This window comes from Onychostoma macrolepis, chromosome 09 (genome assembly GCF_012432095.1).
Source record: "Onychostoma macrolepis isolate SWU-2019 chromosome 09, ASM1243209v1, whole genome shotgun sequence".
Taxonomy (NCBI): Eukaryota; Metazoa; Chordata; class Actinopteri; order Cypriniformes; family Cyprinidae; genus Onychostoma; species Onychostoma macrolepis.
In genome coordinates this window covers 14166534-14187268 of record NC_081163.1, presented here as the reverse complement: position 1 = coordinate 14187268, position 20735 = coordinate 14166534, and the positions used below count along the sequence as shown (strand labels likewise).

General features: G+C 38.1%; 1 protein-coding gene across 3 annotated transcripts in view; it reads right to left on the bottom strand.

The window, feature by feature from the left end:
- Positions 1 to 20735, bottom strand: part of ankrd44 (ankyrin repeat domain 44) — a 28575-nt gene that overhangs the window by 4987 nt on the left and 2853 nt on the right. For 2 of the 3 annotated variants that reach the window (XM_058787055.1, XM_058787057.1), the window contains exons 2-22: positions 16235 to 16318; positions 14573 to 14651; positions 14209 to 14279; positions 13788 to 13988; positions 12849 to 12936; positions 11669 to 11811; positions 11362 to 11574; positions 11198 to 11276; positions 10991 to 11105; positions 10832 to 10914; positions 9430 to 9547; positions 8693 to 8761; positions 8076 to 8216; positions 6368 to 6433; positions 2568 to 2679; positions 2186 to 2257; positions 1362 to 1563; positions 1195 to 1282; positions 545 to 662; positions 230 to 449; positions 55 to 142 (exon numbers count right to left, since the gene is read on the bottom strand). In XM_058787055.1, coding sequence (XP_058643038.1) covers positions 55 to 142; positions 230 to 449; positions 545 to 662; positions 1195 to 1282; positions 1362 to 1563; positions 2186 to 2257; positions 2568 to 2679; positions 6368 to 6433; positions 8076 to 8216; positions 8693 to 8761; positions 9430 to 9547; positions 10832 to 10914; positions 10991 to 11105; positions 11198 to 11276; positions 11362 to 11574; positions 11669 to 11811; positions 12849 to 12936; positions 13788 to 13988; positions 14209 to 14279; positions 14573 to 14651; positions 16235 to 16318 — 2450 coding nt within the window. The remainder of the gene's footprint in view (positions 1 to 54; positions 143 to 229; positions 450 to 544; positions 663 to 1194; positions 1283 to 1361; positions 1564 to 2185; positions 2258 to 2567; positions 2680 to 6367; positions 6434 to 8075; positions 8217 to 8692; positions 8762 to 9429; positions 9548 to 10831; positions 10915 to 10990; positions 11106 to 11197; positions 11277 to 11361; positions 11575 to 11668; positions 11812 to 12848; positions 12937 to 13787; positions 13989 to 14208; positions 14280 to 14572; positions 14652 to 16234; positions 16319 to 20735) is intronic. The other variant, XM_058787056.1, reaches the window with a different exon arrangement.

Here is a 20735-nt window from a genome sequence, read left to right as displayed (position 1 = left end):
AAGAAAAGAAAAAAGGTGCAAAAAAGACAGAAAACAATCGCACAGCAGACATACACAGCACAATGCAGCGGGGTGAAAGGGTTCCCATCAAAGTGACGAAAATCTCTTTGTTCGAGTAGGACCTCCACACAACCCTCTTGGCCTATGAGACATACACACAAGCTACATTCAGTTTATTGATAAACAAAAGCATCTTTTTAAACTCATAATGGAGATTGTTAAAACCAACCATAGTAACAGGCCCAGTGTAAGGGTGTGTATCCCTGGTTGTCTCGTAATGGAGGTATCGGGGGTTCAGAACACGCAATATTGAGCAATTCGCTCAACCAGGACGCGTGACCCCTCGCCGCAGCCAGGTGGATGGCTGTCCGACCCCTGGAGTCCCCCAGCAGCACGGATGCCTCTAGCTCCAACAGGGACTGAACACATTCCTCCTGTCCACACAAGAGCTGAGAGAGAGAAAGAAAGAGAGAACTTTAAAAAAATAAAAAAGTCCTTGTACATCTTGCACTTGAATACACTTGACAAGATCAAAAAAACTCACTCCCAAGTGCAGAGCAGTCAGACCGTGACGATCAGCCAAGTCCACGCTGGCCTCACGCTCCAATAGAAGAGACACAGCATCCACATGACCCCCAATTACTGCCAGCATTAGAGGGGTCCTGCAAACACAAACACACATAGAACAAATAACCATTAATGCACTCTCAAGTGCAAGAATCTCCTAAATTGTGTTTACATGGTTAATTTCAAGCTGTTACTTAAATGTACCCATGGACTTATGGGAATATTATTGATTGATTTTTTTCTCGTAGCTTGGGAAAAAATAATATTATACAAATTAGGGAGTTGATTTATTTTATTATTAGTATTCATATGAAGTGTGATCACGTTTGATTATGACATACAAATTTATATACATTTTAAAATTCATTAGTTGCATAGTAATTCAAAAACAATTAAAGGTAGTCAGCAATTTTTTATGGGTAACAGTTTTAGCCAAATTATAATTTTTTTTTAGTTTTATTTGACTACAGTTAATTGTTTCAGCTTGCCAAGCTACACTACCCATAATTTGCAGCACCAACACTGTTGAGAAGTAAAAAGACATGACACACTCATTCCACCTCAAAATTCTTGTGGCATTATAAAGAAAGAAAATTGATTAAAAAAGTTATTAAATTAATTACTCACTGTCCCTGAGAGTCCGCTGTATCTACCAGATCTGCATTATCAGAGTCTTCCAGCAGGAGGCGCACGCACGATGTATGACCATTCATTACTGGAAACAAACAGAGTGTATTAAATACTGCATAAAAAATGCACAGCTGTGTAATTTCCACCACACAGAGGTGTAATACCTGCAAGGTGGATCGGTGTACGTCCTCGGATAGTATCTTTGCTTCTCGGCGAGGCCCCATGGTTCAGAAGCGTGAGAGCGCAGTCAGTGTGGCCCCTGAGGGCAGCAAGCGCCAGTGGTGTCCGACCCACCTCATCCCCCTGATCCACCTCGCAGTGACCTTCCAAGAGCACTTCTAGAGCCTGTGCATGACCATGGTACGCCTGGAAACAAACATATATAGACCAACTGTCGTATCGCATACATCACTGAGGTTAGGGCCTGTCTGTAGTAATTAAACCTTGTAAGAGTTTAAAAAAAACATGCAAGCTGCTTTCCTATGCAAAAGTTGGCTTCAGGATGCTAAGGTGGTATCCAAGGTATTGATATATGTGACCCTGGACTATAAAACCGGTCATAAGGGTAAACTTTTTGAAACTGAGATTTATACGTCGTCTGAAAGAAGAATAAATAAGAATCTGAGGGTGTAAAAAAATCTAAATATTGAGAAAATCTCCTTTAAAATTGTCCACATGAAGTTCTTAGCAATGCATATTACTAATCAAAAATTAAGTTTTGATATATTTACAGTAGGAAATTTACAAAATACCTTCATGGAACATGATCTTTACTTAATATCCTAATGATTTTTTGGCATAAAAGAAAAATCGATAATTTTGACCCATACAGTGTATTGTTGGCTATTGCTACAAATATACCTGCGTGCCTTGCGACTGGTTTTGTGGTCCAGGGTCACATATTCTATTGATAAGGTGTTATAACTTGTTTTTAGTATGTTGTTATGTGGCTGTTAGGGTGTGGTAAAAGGTGTAAATTTGAACTCACAGCCAGATGCAAAGGGCTTCTGGTTTGGCTGTTCTCCATCTCATCTTGTTGGTTCTCATCTCTGTCCAAAAGCTGAAATCAGATTTATCTGAATTACAGCTGTTCTCATTAAACTCAATCAAAAGGTATTCTGAATTAAACTGAAACACATTCATTCTTGCACTATAAACATATGCACTGCACCAGCAGGTGGCATACAATAGGTTCAACAGACTGGAGGCTTTAGCAAGCATATCATTTTATGACACATGAATGAAACCACAAACTGGACTAAATTAATTTGCATGTTGGTTTACACATTTAAATCTAATAGAGTTGTGACAGTAGAGTGAAGATGGAGGAAGTGCCCTGAGGCACTCACTGGACATATTTGTGTCCTCACCAATTTCAGACAGTGTCTGTGGCCGTACGCTGCGGCATAATGAACAGCACTGTAGCCTTGTTTATCTTTGAGTGATGGGGCAGCACCATTCTGCAACAGGAACTCAAGACACCTGCGCACACAAATATAAATAATAATGAAACACACATACAATAAAAAATGAAACCATAAGTGCAAAGGAAATCATGTAAATTTAGTGCTGTCAAACAATTAATCGCGATTAATTGCATCCAAAGTAAAAAAAATTGTTTACATAATACAGTGGTGTGAAAAAGTGTCTGTTTTTTTTTTTTGCATATTTGTCACTTAAAAGATTCAGATCATCAAACAAATTTTAAAATTACACAAAGATAACCCGAGTAAATACAAAATGCAGTTTTTAAATGATGATTTCATTTAGTAAGGGAAAAATGCTGTCCAAACCTGCCTGGCACTACATGAAAAAGTAATTGCCCCCTAAATTTAATAACTGATTGTGCCACCCTTTGCAGCAACCACTGCAATCAAGCGTTTGCGATAACTGGCAATGAGTCTTTCACATCGCTGTAGAGGAATTTTGTCCCACTCTTCTTTGCAGAATTATTTTAATTCAGACTGTTTAAGGACATGCCACAGCATCTCAATCGGATTTAAGTCCAGACTTTGATTTGGCCACTCCAAAACCTTAATTTTGTTTTTCTTGAGCCATTCAGAGGTGGACTTGCTGGTGTTTTCTTTTTATGCAATGCTGTGTTGGTTTTATGCCAGATGTAACGGGACTTACACCTTTCAAAAAGTTAAACTTTTGTCGCATCAGTCCACAGAATATTTGCCCAAAAGTCTTGGGGATAATCAAGATATTTTTTGGCAAACGTGAGATGAGCCTTTGTGTTCTTTTTGGTCAGCAATGGCTTTTGCCTTGGAACTCTCCCATGGATGCTGTTTTTGCCCAGTCTCTTTCTTATTGTTGAATCATGAACATTGACCTTAATTGAGGCGAGTGAGGCCAGCAGTTCTTTAGAAGTTGTTCTGGGTTCTTTTATGACCTCCTGGATGAGTCGTCGTTGCGCTCTTGGAGTAATTTTGGTAGGTCAGCCACTCCTGGGAAGGTTCACCACTGCTCCAAGTTTTCTCCATTTGTGGGTAATGACTCTGACCATGGTTCGCTGGAGTCCCAAAGCCTTAGACATGGCTTTATAACCCTTTCCAGACTGATACAATGTCAACTATTTTGTTTCTCATCTGTTCTTGAATTTTTTTAGATCGCGGCAGAATGTGTTGCTCTTTAAGCATGCATTACTTTGTCAGACAGGTTCGATTTAAGTGATTTCTTGATTCAACAGGTCTGGCAGTAATCAGGCCTGGGTTTGGCTAGTGAAATTTAACTCAGCTTTCTAAAATAATGTGGTTAATCAAAGTTCTTTCATGATTTAACAGGAGGGGGAAATTAATTTTTCACGTAGGGCCAGGCAGGTTTGGACAGCTTTTTTCCCTTAATAAATGAAATCATCATTTAAAAACTGCATTTTGTATTTACTTGTACTATCTTTGTGTAATATTAAAATTTATTTACCTGTAATGTGAGTAAGCGACATGCGCTTCATCAACACCTCTTCACACTGGTACATTTCCCACAGCATTTAAGCAGGCTCGGGTAACCCCACTGCTTAAAAAACCCTCTCTAAATCCAGCACTTTTAGAAAACTACAGATCCCTTCTTCCATTCATTTCAAAGACACTTGAGCGAGTTGTGTTCAACCAACTCTCTTTGTTTCTTGCACAGAACAATCTTCTGGACAACAACCAATCTGGCTTCAGAAGCGGCCACTCTACTGAGACTGCCCTACTCTCGGTTACAGAGGCCCTGAGACTGGCAAGAGCGGCTTCCAAATCCTCTGTACTCATCTTTCTGGACCTGTCTGCTGCTTTTGACACAGTTAACTACCAGATCCTCCTGTCCACCCTCAGAAAGATGGGCATCTCAGGAACCGCACTCCTGTGGTTCGAGTCTTACCTCTCAGATAGGTCCTTCAGGGTGTCTTGGAGGGGTGAGGTTTCGAAGTCAAAACTTCTTGCTACTGAAGTTCCTCAAGGCTCAGTGCTTGGACCACTTCTATTCTCCATCTACATGTCATCATTAGGATCGGTCATTTAGAAGCATGGCTTTTCTTATCCCTGCTATGCTGATGACACTCAACTCTACTTCTCATTCCAACCAGATGATCCGACGGTAGCTGCTAGCATTGCAGCCTGTCTGAGTGACATTTCTAGCTGGATGAAGGACCATCACCTTCAGCTCAACCTTTCTAAGACAGAACTACCCGTGGTCTCAGCCAACCCATCACTTCACCCCAACTTCTCTATACAGCTGTGTTCGTAAACCATAACTCCTTCCAGGACAGCCAGGAACCTTGGAGTTGTGACCAATGATCAGTTAAGCTTCACAGACCATATTGCTACAACGGCCCAGTCCTGCAGATTTGCCTTATACAACATTAGGAAGATTAGACCCGTCCTGTCAGAGCAAGCCGCACAACTCCTTGTCCAAGCTCTTCTTCTCTCCAGACTGGACTATTGTAATGCTCTCTTGGCGGGCCTTCCCGCTAGTACTATCAAGCCTCTGCAACTGATCCAGAATGCAGCAGCCAGAGTGGTCTTTAATGAACCGAAAAAAAGCTCACGTTACCCCTCTCTTCATGAGGTTACACTGGCTAGCAATAGCCTCTCACATCAAATTTAAGGTACTGATGTTTGCCTACAAGACAACAACTAGCACTGCACCAGTGTATCTAAACTCACTAGTTCACTTATACACCCTCCAGAAGCTTGCGTTCTGCAGGTGAACGACGCCTTGTGGTGCCATCCCAAAGAGGTACCAAATGTCTCTCGCATATCTTTTCCTGGACTGTGCCCAGCTGGTGGAATGAGCTCCCAATCTCAATTCGAACAGCTGAGTCTTTAACCGTTTTCAAAAATCATCTAAAAAGACACATCTTTTTCACCAGCACCTGACCAACTAATATTAACACTTTCCAATTCTATTTATTTAAAAAAATAAATAAATAAATAAAAAAAACTAGCTACAGGTACTGTGCTAGACTAACTGAGACTTGTCATGGCACTTGTATACTGCTGCACTCTCGATGGTCTGATTGCTTCTATTGTTCTCATTTGTACGTCGCTTTGGATAAAAGCGTCTGCTAAATGATTAAATGTAAATGTAATGTAAATGTAAAATTTGTTTGATGATCTGAATCTTTTAAGTGTGACAAATATGCAAAAAATAGGAAGGGTCAAAGACACTGTATATGTGTATGTACTGTGTATATATATATATATAATACCCTCACATGCATGTATATATTTCAGAAAAATGTGTTATGTTTACATATTAAATATATTTATATATAATATAAATTATATGAATATAAATAAATACATGTAAATAAATGTACATATTTTCCAAATATATACTGTGTGTGTATATTTATATATACATAATAAATATACAAAAGTACACACATATATTATGTAAACAAAAACTTTTATTTTGGATGCGATTATTCGCGATTAATCGTTTGGCAGCACTAAAAATTATGTATATGCACTACTTTGGAAGTGGAGAGAGGGAAAATACACTTTGGTTGTTCCAGACATGAAATGATGAGGTTACAGACGCACGCAGACACAAACACCCAATGTTTTGGCATCAGAGCAGCACACATGTAAACAGCACGAGTGACGGTGAGACAAGGAGGGGGACACAGAATTGAGGCTGAGCAGACATGGGCCATTCTGCTCTTCAACTCCAGAGAACTCACAGAGCTGCCTCCTTCTCCCTCTCAGCTTGAACTCCGTCACTCTCTGGTTCCAGGACCACACGCCGCCTGCAGAGAAATCACACACACCTCACAAATCTTATAAGCAGAGGCTTCTTACTCAACAATCACTCTCAACAATTAATAAAACATTTCAGAATGAATATTATATTTTGTAAATACTAATTATACATGAGTAAATATTTATATAAATCAATAGTTTATTAATAATATATGTATTATGCAATAAGTCTGGGGTATCTTGTTATAAAAAAAAAAAAAAATATTGCGTTTACCATCTCATTACTCGTTCACAAAATTCTCTCTGCTGGTGAATTCTGGCAGCTAATCTAATTAAACTAAGCACAAAGGTGCTTCCGTATGCTATATCAAGTTGACGTCAACCCCCTGTCTTTGCACATAAACTACCCCAATGACAGGGGACTTAAAAATAGCCTGTGGTTGCCATGGTAACAGATATATGTGTTAGTGTAGCTGCTAGCAGTCTCTGGAGATGGGGACTGGCACTGCACTCGATTTCACCTGCTGTAGGACTACAGCTGCCTGTGTCTACATCATTTAACTGGGTTAGACATGCATTTACAACGGTCAATTACATGTTGTTTGGCCACAACTAGCTCAAATTCTGCACTGTAAACTACTCACGTGGGGATAGTGGAGTTTTTACTCCACCATTTTTTACTCTACAATTAGGGTGAAGGATGGTTTAGACTTATGAGCTGCAGTTTTCCAATGAAACCCCTTGTAATGTCCTGCTCCAATATAAGTCTGTTAGTCTATTAAATGATGTAATGTTTATTTTTGCTAACAGAGGGACAAATCCACTTTTGTATTGAATTGTAAAACTTTATAAAGAATGGAGGAGGAATGGCTGTTTGTGTAAATTAGGGTTGCCCTCAACTAAAGATTTTTCTGGTCCACTAGTAGTTGTTCATTTTAAGTGATTATTGACTAATCACACGTTTATTAATAAACCATTTAAATCATAATAATGAGCCTGTAATTGCCTATATAGCCTAATAAGCGCTCAAGCGCACACATAAAGCTTGCCACAGCACAAAAACAGTAAGAAGGCTGCATTAACATTATAATAATTTATTAATAAACTAGTGCTTTCTTTGTGTTTTGGCTTAAGAGATGAAGTGATACTGAATCTTCCTCTCCGCAGTAGTGATGCGCCTGTATCCATGTTTCATACGGATTACATAATCGGAGAATATTTGTTTTTCATTTGAATTGATCATTTGAAAGTAGACATCTCTATAGATATACTTTTCATGTTTGTAAGGCAAGTATACCCAGAATTTCAGTTAGTTTTTTTTTTGATGCGCTCAAGTTCACAGAGACTGAGATGGCAGAAAGCGCATCTTGTTTACTTTCATTAGTTTGCAAAAGTGCAATGTTTTGTTGTTATGTTGCACACAAATAAACTTAGAGTCTTTATGGATTCAAAGGATGTATTACTCTTATCTATATGACCAAAAAGACAGAGTATTGTAAGAGCAAGTGACCGCACTGGCGCCTCCATCTGTCATGCAGCGAGCGTTAAAGATCTGTCCGTCACAGACTGCGTGACTTCGCCACTTGCTGTGGATTTGTTTTCTGCGACTAAGCAACTAATAAAATTTTAGTCGACCAAGCCTCTTCTCATCGACTATTAGGGGACAGCCCTAGTGTAAATGTTGTATACCTCCTGTCTAGGTCAGAAGCAGCAGCGTAGTGCACAGCAGAGCGCCCCCAATGGTCAGTGGCATTAATGCAGGTACCGCAGGACACCAAAGTCTCCAGGCACTGAAAGTGTCGACTAGCTGCTGCATAGTGGAGAGGGGTCCTGTCAACAACCACAACAAAAGAGAGGGGGAGAATTTGACAAAATTTTATAAACTTTCAGTTTCAGAGTACAAACAAATTAGTACAGTAGGAATCGCTTCATTTAATGTGTGCAGTGATGACAACTCTGTGATTCTAAAACTGAGAAAATGTCTAAAACTTGAGATTTCAGTTAAATTTAGCACAAAATACAAGTTTTCATGAAAATGTATTTAATTTTTAAAGAGACATAACGAAATTTATAATATATGACAATTAATATTATTTATATTCATAAATTATTTAGAAATGATCAATATAAAAATACAATGAAATCTGAATATATGTGGTCAAAAAATGTCAAAAAAATTTAAAGAAAATGTGTGATTTTAGACAAATTCGCTCACTGCTCCTGAATGCACAGATATGTATACTGTCTATGTAGAAGTTTTAGAGAATTATCCTGATGTGCATGTCTTGCGTTTACCAAAAACTCACCTTCCATGTTTGTCCCTGCGGTTATGATCGGCTCCACTGCTGAGTAATAGCTTCACACATTCCACATTACTGACAGAGAGATTGAGAGATAAAAAAATAACTTGCCATGAGCTGGTATGCAGACAGACAACAGGTCTGACAATACCGGTATTTGTCTGAACAATGGATAAGGTAGTCGTAGATCAAACGATTAATCGCATCCAAAATAAAAGTTTTTGTTTGCATAATATATGTGTGTGTGCTTTGTAAATTTATTATGTATATATAAATACAAACACATGCATGTATATAATATATTTAAGAAAAACATGTTATGTTTATATATTAAATATATAATATAAAATATAAATATATAAATGTATATGCATGTAAATATTTCCAAAATATATGCTGTATGTGAGTGTATCTATATATACATAATAAATATACATAGTACACATGCATATATTATGTAAACAAAAACTTTTATTTTGGATGCAATAAATCACCATTAATTGTTTGACAGCACTAATTCATACATAAATGTGTATTATATTTGGGTATGTATAGCTTACTGACTTCTAAATTTTGAATCACATTTTTGTATGCACACATGAAATGTACTGTTTTTAAGTGTGATTTCAACTAAGCTAAGTATTTTTTGTTTGATTTTATAGGAGATTTTTTGCAATTCTGAAATACATTTTTGAATGCCATCCAACAAGCAAAATCCAGATCTGCAAGACAGACTGACTCACCCGCCTGCAGCTGCGGCATGCAGACACGTCCTCCCCAGGTTGTCTGGCGTATCGATTTGGAAGCCTGCAGACAGGACCGAGTCATTACTGAGAGGGCACATTATGCTATACCTCCGTCCTGTAGAGGAATGGAAGTATGGGGAGGAAGGATGCAGTGCATGGAAGAGGAAAGTGCCCCCACACCCAAACGCAGACAGCCACAGTATCAGACCGCAGGAGGGGAAAGAATGACACGGGGGGGAAGGTGTCCAAAAAAGAGACAGTGTGAGAGAAAGAGAGACAGAGAGAAAGGATGTTAGTTCAGGATAAACAAAGACAGTGCACATAGGATAGACAAGACAAACACACATCGTTCTAACAAAGGTGAAAACACAAATGTGTGCAACCAAGAAGAACAATTCAAAAGTACAGATATAGCATCTATATTCTAACACAACAAACCAACAATCAGGAGTCAGAGTTAAGAAAGCACACAGATATAAAGGCATGCCAGACCTAAGCAAAGAGACATTAGGAAAATCCATCAATTCAGAGACAAAATATCTATAACTAAAAGTTAACCTAATTACAGAAGGAAGAGTGGCAAAGCATGCCTTCAACATAAACAGCAATTTATGAAATAATCATTTATGAAGAGATAGGTTGTCTGAGTCACATCAACTTGAGAGGTATCTCACTGTTCAGTACTTTGTCCCCTCCTCATATCAGCGTAGACAACAACCAAAAATATGTGGATCATACCAAGTGCTTACTGAATATTTCATTTCAAAACCATAGGCATCAATAGGGAGTTTGTTTTTCTTTTGTTGTTGTAGCAACTTCCAGATTTCTGGGAAGGTTTTTCACAAGATGATGGAACATGGCTGCAGGGATTTTCTCCCGTTTAGACACAAGAGAATCAGTAAGGTCAGGATCTGTTGATTTACACAACATGTCATGTCAAATTACCCAGTGTGGATGTGAAAGCTTTCTAAGGGAAATGGACTTGAGAGCAATGAGAGCTCAAAAGTACCCCACACCCGGTGTGATTTGTGGTCAAAGAAATTAAATCTAACATTTTCCAACAAACACGCTGAGGACACATCTCTGGAGGTCAGAAAATTATTTAAACAAACTACAATTCAAAAGTTTGGGCTCAGCATGATTTTTGTATTTAATTAATACTTTTACTCATTTATACTTTGATTAAGCAAGAATTTACTATTTTATTGATGAGGTACTATAGAAAGAACTGGAAATAATGAGAAGTAAACACAATGAGATCATGAAACATCCAGAGACATATTCTTGTGTATTCTGCATGAGCGCTATGTCATCATGTTTTTGTATTTCACCAAAAATGGTCTCCACTGTTAAATTAAGGTAGTGCAACTGTAGCTTGATTCGGTGGTGCAGTCTGTACCTGAGGAGAGAAGCTTCCGGCAGCAGTCGGCATGAGCATTCAGAGCAGCCAGATGCAAAGGAAACATGCCATGTACTCCTCTTCTGCAGAGAAAGAAAGAGCATGTCAGAAACAACAAAAAAATGATGATTTACCAAGATTTTTAATAAAGAGTCAAACCTGGTGCAGTCAGCTCCACTTGTGATTAGAGTGTTTATTAAAAGTTCATGGCCGTATCGAGCAGCGACATGCAGCGGAGTGTTTCCATCCTTATCAACACAGTCAATCTCTCCACCTGTATCAGAAACACACACTTGTACTCTCAATGTACATGCAAATCAGTCACAGGCTAACAGTAGGCTTTAAGCAGTCTAAAAACAGCTTTACCATTTTGGATGAGCGTCTGGGAGCGTGTGAATCGTCCATGAACTGCGGTCAGATGAAGAGGGCTTTTCCCATCACGACTCTGAGGAAAGATCAGGAAATGTTTAGCAGCATAAAGCACACAGGATTTGCACTGTCTGTCAATGTTTTGTCCTAGATGGACATACCTGGACGTTGACGTCAGCTCCGCTGTTGACCAGGAACTCCAGACACAGGGCACCGTGAGTGGATGCAGCAGCAAAGTGCAGAGGTGTGAAGCCCTTGTTATTCGGCTGACTGACGTTAGCACCGTAGTCGATCAGCTCACTGACTACTGCATCTTGTCCATTAAAGCAGGCCACATGCAGCGCTGTGTTCCCAAAGGCATTGGCTTCATCTATCTATGAGTAAAGCACATGATATAATAGCAAGCTCAAACTAGATGTTTTTCCCCATGCTCCCTTCTCTATATGCATCTATTTGCATCCTAGGTACCTCTACGGCCAGACTGAGCAGGTGTTTGACCACAGCAATCTGACCGTTGGAAGCAGCAGCGTGTAGAGGTGTGTATCCTCTCTTGTCCTTGCAGCTGATCTCGGCCCCTTGACTCACCAGTAAACACACTACATCTAAGTGACCTGCAGGAGTATAGAGAGAAGCTCATGAACACATAGTTCACCTCAAAAGGAAAATTCTGTTATTAGTTACTCTCCCTCATGTCGTTTCAAACCCATATGACTCATTTCTCATTTCAACACTATAGGTGCTGTTTTCCAGAACTCTTGTCTATAAAACAAAATTAGAAAGTGTCCACTGTCTTTCAAGCACCATAAAAACTTCATAGAACTATTCCATATGACTTAACATAAAACAACATGAAAGTGCAAATGTCTTTAGAAGACTTGGAATATTGCACTTAAAGGTGTACGATATTGCCAAATATTGATATCTAAATTACATTTTTTTGCTGGTAATTTGTTTAGGCCTGTTGTGGACAACTGACTCCCAAAGATTTTCATATTCTGTGCAGAAGTGATGGAAATTATTTCCAGGATCATTTGCATCTTTATAGGAGCCATTTATTTCAAACCTTATTAAATTGATGCATCATCTTTCATGTCAAATTCTTATATTTAATCAACATATGTAATTAGAATAATAAGATACTATAGGCTTTTACCAAACAAATGTTTTGCACTGCAGAGATGGCATCTGATTTGGCATTTAGATATCAGTGAATCATTCATTCAAATGATTTGTTCAAAAAAAAAAAGATGATTCATTCAAAATGGTTGATTGATTTAAAAATGAAGCATATGACTGTCTTTATGAATGGGTTATGCACTCAGATGATTCGTTTAAAAACCCAGATTCGTTCAGTAAAAAAACACTAAATATCTCTCTTACTCTCAGGGTGTGTTTTTGCAAAGTTAGTTCCATACTTGATGTCAACTTGCACATCATTAAAATAACAACTACAAAATTTCAGCAGACTATACATATTGTACATCCAAATTAGTATAGAATACTTTAGTGGTGATTTATGTCCTTTTTGGAGCTTGGCAGCCCCCAGCAACTATTTTTTCGTATTGAAATGGAAGCAGGGTGAACAAATTATTTTGTGTTTCACTGGAAAAGACATATGGCCACAGCTTTTATAGGATTGTTCCCTCACCCATATATGCCGCCCAGTGCAGTGCACGGCAGTCTTTCTTGTCAAAGGCATTGATATTGGCACCCTTGGCCAGGAGAAGGCTAACCATCTGAAGAGAGAAAGTGGAAAGTGAAAAACAGTGATAAGAAAGAGATGGAGAAATGAATGAGAGAATGCTTATATTCTTCTCAATAGGCAGTAAGGCATGAGTCAATAATGCGCCAGTAATTATAGGTCTCCTGAAGCTCTTATTGTGTGCTTCATCATATTTGTGTCACAGTTTATATAATGACTTTCGAAACCATTCAGCATTCTGCAAATTTCAAGCTATGTTGACAATGCAATGCAGCAAAATTAAGTCTGTATCAGTAGGCATGTGAATTTGTATATAAATTCATCACTGTCTCTATCTTTAAACTTGCAACACGTATTGCACTAAACTGCAGTGAAATAAAATATGATTGGAGCCCTGCACATGACATGGAGGCAAAAATATTGTAAATAATATTGAAAAAATATTGTAGCCATGATTTAATAATTTGCTCTAAAGAATCAAGAATTTGTTCCCTTGTTTTATTAATTTATTAACTGTGACCCAATTTACTATTCTCCCTCTATTTTATTTAAATCATGAACACAAATGAAAAATTCATTTTCACAAATAATTAATTTGTTCCCTCATTTTAATCAATTGTGGGGTTTTTTTTTTTTTAATAATTTGTTCCCTTGTTTTCATTAAATCAAAGCCAGAGAATGAATTAGGACAATGTGGCCACAATTTACTAAAACGAAGAAGCAAATTAATAAAACAAGGCAACAATTTACTAAAACGAGAGAATTAATTTAATTTGTGGCTTTAATTTATGATTTAACGAAACGCATTAATAAATAGTAGAAATTATTATTTTTTAATTGTGGCCACAATATATATATATATATTTTGGTTTCAACTTGCAGTACCTCTGTGTGCCCATTAAGGGCAGCATGGTGCAGGGCGGTGCGTCCCCCGCGATCTGAAACATTGACGCTGCTCAGGAGCGGGATGATGACCTCAGCACAGCGCAGGGCCTTGTTGGCGGCAGCGACATGCAACGGAGTCTGCCAGTTCTTATCCCGTGCATTAACATCGGCAGAATGACGGATCAACACGCGAACGGCCTCCTAGATGTGTACAAAGCAAAACAACCAACTATATTGTGTACTTCAGGCCAGCTGGGATACAATTGACCAATCAGGATCCAGTGACAGAAAAATCCTATTATAATCACACAGGAGCTGCTGCATATGATTAGCATTGTTTTAAAGGCATCCTGCTGTGTGACAACATTACACAACATCTGTCTTATTCAAAAGTGAGTGTGTGTTTAACAACTAATCCTACCTCGCTACGTGATGCCACTGCCCTGTGGAGTGGAGTCAACCACATGTTGTCTTTGGCATTGACCCGTGCCCCTACGAAGAAACGTCAAAAAATAATAACCTTAATAAATTTAGGGCTCTATATGCTGTATTCACCCAAAAATGAAAATTCTGTCAACATGTAATAAAACCATCCTTTACATTCCATGACAAATAAAAAAAACACATGGATTTGGAATGACATGCATAAATGATAACAGAATATTTCTTTTTGGTTTAATTATACCTTTAATGGACTGGGTTTTGAACATGCATTTATTTTATATAAGATGCTGTAAAGGTACTATGGAAGGGAGTGGAGGGAGAGAGAAAGAGAGCAGCTCTACCTGACACAATGAGGAGCTCTGTGATCTCAGCATCTCCGAGAAAGGCTGCTGCATGAAGGGGAGCTCGCTTATCAGCGTCCTGAGAGAGAATGAAAAAAGACAGCTGGAGAGTCAGACACATGGACAGAGAGGATGGAAAGATTGTTAAAAATCAAATCAAATCACTATTAGAACTCATGTCTTTCAACCCATCTATATGCTAGTATACTCTTAAAAGTTGGCAAGCAGAGTTGATACACATTCAAAATGCAATTTATTCCTGTGATGCAAAAGCTGAATTTTCAGCAGCCACCTCTTCAGTGTCTTCAGTATCACATGATCCTTCGGACATCATTCTAATATGCTGATTTCATGCTCAAGAAACATTTCTTATTATAAGCGATGTTGAAAATTTTTAGATTTTAGAATAGGGAACACTTATTCACTATTAACTACGACTTTTCCCTCAATAAATTCCTAATTTGCTGTTTATTAATAGTTAGTAAGATAGTTGTTAAGTTTAGGTATTGGGTAGGATTAGGGATGTAGAATAAGGTCATGTAGAATAAGGCATTAATATGTGCTTAATTAGACCTAATAAATGGCTAATATTATAGTAATATGCATGCTAATAAGCAACTAGTTAAGAGACCCTAAAATAAAGTGTTACCTGTGATGCTTAATTTTTTTTTGTGGAAACTGTGATACAGTACATTATCTTCAAAGGATACTTTGATGAAAGTTTAAAAGAGCAGCATTTATTTGAAATGGATATATTTTGTAACGTTATAAATGTCTGTTCTGTAACATTTGATCATTTTAATGCATCCTTAATAAATAAAAGTATTCATTTCATTAAAATAAATTCTTACAGATGACAATGGGCTATCTTGGACTTAGCGGTGTAAAAACTAAATTTGTCCAAAAATGGACAAAACGTTCTACAGCAACCTAACAAGAACAAGTAACAAATCATATTTTGACAGCTGTGGCATAAACAAAAGACTATTGGCTAATAAAAAAAAAAAAAGGAAAGGAAGAGCCCTTCGATATGTCTCACACCAACTTCCTGTTGCAATAGGAAATAGGCTACATCAACACTAGAAAGGCAATTGTGTCTGTCAAACCATTTAATGTGGTCTTTACAGTACAATCCATTATTTTTAAACACCAAAACCTTTTTGCAAAAACCAAAAAAAGTTTTTGCAGAGAATTGGTCATAGACATGGTCTGAATGCAATATGCTGATTGCCCGTCATTGTCAGCGATCCACAACAAAGGAGCATTGAGTGGCTCTTTACAATAACTGATGGAGATGTCAGTGTGTACTAATGTGCTCACACACTTGCGGTGGTGACATCTCAACGTGTCCATTGTCTGAACCTGTTTGCACATGCAGCCTGAAATCATGACTATGACCAGTGGCTCTATATAAAACATTTGGACAGCAAGCTAATTCTTGCTGGAGCCATTAGGGCGGACACAGTGAGACAAGTAGAATAAATAAATATTCTGGAAGAAGAATGGCCCTGAAAACTGTTTTGTGTCCTGTTGCCTTTACTGAGACAAATGTATATAAATCTCTGGCTGTTGTCCATGGGATTCCTCGACTATTGTGCTGCAAGAAACAAAGAGATGAGATATAGTCGTGTGAGTAGAAGAATAAAAGAAACTGTTCCATACCAGTGCATTGACATCTTCTGATTTACATATGAGCACACGAATCTCATCGGGGTCTCCATTAAAGATGGCTTGGACGAGGGGTGGCTGTGAAAAACAAGAGATTATTTAAACATGGTATTAAGGAATAAAAGCATGAAGGTGCACTGGTGCTCCTACTTAAAGCAACTGTATGTAAGATTTTTACCTTTAAATATCAGTTTCAATATCATTCTGATAGTACAAGTTCTGATAAGGTGAATGGCTTCTGTTTCTTTCCCACACTCTTCCTCAAACGTCTGTTCTGAGAGTTATGTAAATTTATTGAGCAGGTACGAAATGATGCGAAAAGGGTGGATTGCTTTACATTAACAACAAATGCTAATGTACAGCAATCGACTGTAATTACGACAGTGAAATCCATTCACTTAACTGTAGGGGGCTCCAAAATTGCAAAAACACACAAAACTACATACCGTAACTTTATGGACAAAATCCAGTCATTTCTATAGAAATTCTTGCAATCGGGAGCAAAAGATTTACCCGTGCAGATTTTGCAACAAGTTCAGGTTGGTAAAGTCACTTCTGTGTGGGCTGTGCTTCATACATTGCTAAACTACAGATAACGGAACTTTCTTTCTCTAATGGGACTGCACCTTTAGGGTAACAGATTTGAACAAATCCCAAATGCTAGCACCCACCCAGAACACCCAAGAAACCACCGATTAACACCCTAGCAACCGCACACTAAAACCCACAGAGAACACTTTTGCAACCATACAACAATGTCCTGGCAACCACCATATCACTGTGGCGGCAAATTATGCAAAGGCAAGTGCCACATTTTCATCAGAAAGTACACAGAGCTACAAGAACCAAGATTACCGTTGTGCTGATTACATAAACTTTATGTTTTATATCTTTGGAATAATTTTGTCATTCAAATGATCGGTTCTTGAATCAGTTTCTCAGCACAAATCAGACAACCAGACAACTAGGCTGCAAAACCACACAGCCTTCACCATTTCCATGAAATGGCGTCATTACAGGGAGGCCAAATCGAGGCCCAAAGAGCCCCAAGGAAGCTTTGCAGTTTGCACCACACACTGTGGTCATTAAAGCCATGTTTCCTCTATGTAATTATCATCTTCAGTCCTTGTTTATGCAGCAACTAAAGACTTAACTAATGCCAAATATATTTATAAACTGTATTTTGCCAGCTATTTTCTGAAATTCAAGTGCCAAGCTTCGTATATTTATATGGCAGCTCATTGAAAACCATGATAATCCGACACATGCGTGGGATTAGAGAAGCATAACAACACAGAGGTGGTTTGAGCCAAACTTGGCTGCATCTAAACTTCCAGTGTCTCTATCTGCAATAACCCCCACATCTTACTTCCTGTTGCTCTTTTTCACCTTCTCAGAAGCGACAGAGAGGAAGCGTGGAAAGCATTTTCACTTCCGCTATACAACAGAACACATGTAGGCAGGCCATCATGCAAATGAACACACAGGGTTCAACGGTAAGGACAGAAATTGTAAAGACAGGGATGGACTTTTAACATCTTACTGGTATATCAGCATACTTTGTAAACCCCATATGAATTTATAGCTGTAATAGAGTCACATTATGGCTTTTTTGTGAAGAAAAGTTCACGTTTTATGAAAAATATGAATACATTTTTCTGACATTTCAAAATATGTTTCTAAGAATAGCTTCTTTCGCTATGACTATCTCTTTAATATGCACACATACAAACAAACTCTCTGTGTAGAGACAACAGGAGATGTGTTGTTGAGATCTGCTCTATTTTCAGCTGCAGAAACAGGCCATCTCACACCCACTCACTTCAAACTCATTTCATCATCCATAAAAAACTATCTCTGCTGTGCCAATTCGCCACAAGCCATCATTCACTTTTGTTAGTCATTTCAAATTACTCCGCTCTCTAAAAGAACCAATGGCTGAACAATCTCATGAGTTTTTCTTTTCATGCATCTCACCATATCATATAATATCATATCATAAACGAGACCTCTTTACCATCTCAATTGTACAGCAATGAAATTAAATGGAGAGCAAATGGCAACTTTCGCTCAAGTCTCCTGCTTGTTCCAATAATCTCAAGTGCTTCAACTAGAAATTAGGGCTGGGCGATAAATCGATAACAATAATTATCACAATATAATTTTCCTTGATAAAACAATAACAAGAGGTCGATCAATTTTTGATATAATGTTTATGCACCAATGGCAGAGTGCTAGTTATTTTAACCGTGTCACACGGACTGTTTATCCGATCGGCTCAAAGTTCAAACTATTATCTCAAATTAATATCACTCATTAGAACATGCAGAAACTAAGAAATTCATTTTTCTATTAAGATATTTATTTTGTTAAGGAAAATATATGGTCTGGTCTCTACAACTTTCACTTTGGAGCAAAAATATGACTTTAAACTTGAAAGAAATAAAGACTTGACATTTATCGTGATCATTATCAATACCGACTGATATGAAAAAAATTATTGTGATAATTATTTGGCTATATCGTCCAGTCTAGAGATTCAAGATCAAGACAAACTCGTCAGATAAAGATACAATTGTCAGATATTTATGACCTCAAACATTTTACCAAATTATTTTAGCAATGTGAAACAAATCTTTTTGCTCTGTATGCTTCAGGTGCGATCAAACAATTAGCGACAGTTCGGTGACTTGTTGCATAAACAATCTCTATTGTCAATGGTGTAGTGTTGTATGAAACACTTTCAAACAAAGCAGCTTTCTGTTGGTCAACGGGAGAAAGTTTATTTCTCTCAAGACATTTGAGAAGAAACAAGTCCAAGGTGAAACGTCTCCTGAGCACATTCTAGGCTATTATAATTTCCTAGGGGATATCATGTTAAAAAAAAAATTCACCAATAATTAATTCACCAGTGAACCCCCAGGAATCCTTCTCTTGGTGACGTATTTAAATCAGCAGAATTCGCAACAACAACAACATTCAATAAATTAAAAGAAAGCCAAATGTTTACATTTGCAAGGCAAATAAAAATCACATGCACAAGAACAGGAATGTAAAATAACAGAACTGGCCCTAAACACTCACACTGGGACTGGGCCACTGGGCCATCCTAGTTGAGCTCTTTTATGAGAACACTGAATCTATGAGGATACAATGTTGAATTCTCTCGACTATGAGATATTGCCTCTGTCTTGATCACATACACAGCCACACAGCTCTTCTCTCACTGGAAAGAGAACACAACAGCTGGTGACAACAGTGCTGTCTGTGTTATGGCACCGCAAAGCCTGGGGACGAGATTGCTGAGTGCTGGCACAAGCAGGGATCTGGACGCAGCTCATCACAAATGAGGACATTCCCCGACCTCCCAGCGCCGCTCCATGCCAAAGCCAAACTCTCAAACACTGAAGCCATTGTTGACATGCATTAGGCTACATGACCTCCTTCCCTCAACTCCCCGTCCCCTTGTCTATCACTACGGCCAATAGAAGTGAGCCAAACTTCCTTCTTAGCCAATGAGGGCTGGGGTTTCTTCACTTTTGACAACTGGAGCACTGCAGGCTCTTCTTCAAAACAAAGCAGACTGACTCCTTAAGAATCATGGGTCTAAAATGAGGAACTGCTGATGCCGCACAATAAGTGAACTGCGAAACTGAAATCTAGTTCCTTGTGACAGCATTTTTCCCCTGATGTTTAAAGACAGCATGAAATGGAAATTTTCCCATGCATTGGTTTTATTTTTTAAATGTTTTTTGACCTTGTAAAATATAATCAAGACTTGACCTTCTGGTGAAGCTACAGACTTCTCCAAACATTTAGTCCACTCAAACATCCCCTTTCTTACAATTGACTGCAAATTCACATTCAGATCTGCTTTCATCCAAACAACAACCAATGGATAGAACCAAAACATTTTTTTTTTTCAAAAAACACAGTATTGAGGAAAAGATCTGTTGCCATTACATCGCAACTTTACACGATTTACATTCTGCAAATCATCTGATTCAGGGGTTATGTTGAGTTTGGTGAAGAAGATGTATGTCTTCAATAACACAGAAAACCCTAAAACACTCTTCTGGGTAAAATCTAAACTTTGTTTTCTGAGGGGTAAAAATAAAATATGAAAAGTGTAAAAAACTAACACTGTCATGAAGTGCATAAGTATCTAAAGTCTTACGATGACTGATGTGTAAGCCGTAAACACACTATCCTCTATTTCCTCCCTCTCGTGTGCTCTGAACTTGTGTCATGTAACCCTCCGAGACTACGAAAAAGCATGAGAGGGGAATGTTGAGATTCAACAACTTCCTGTTCCTTTCCTCTTTGGGGCAAAGTATGGAAATCAAACTGTACACAACACCAAAATGACCGTAAACATTACTGCACTCAGAACACTTAGTGTCACATATTAACTTCTACAAAATAAATGTCCTAGGATTAATGCAAGTAAAACTTTTTGGGGCAAATAAAAAAATAACACACAAAAATAACACAA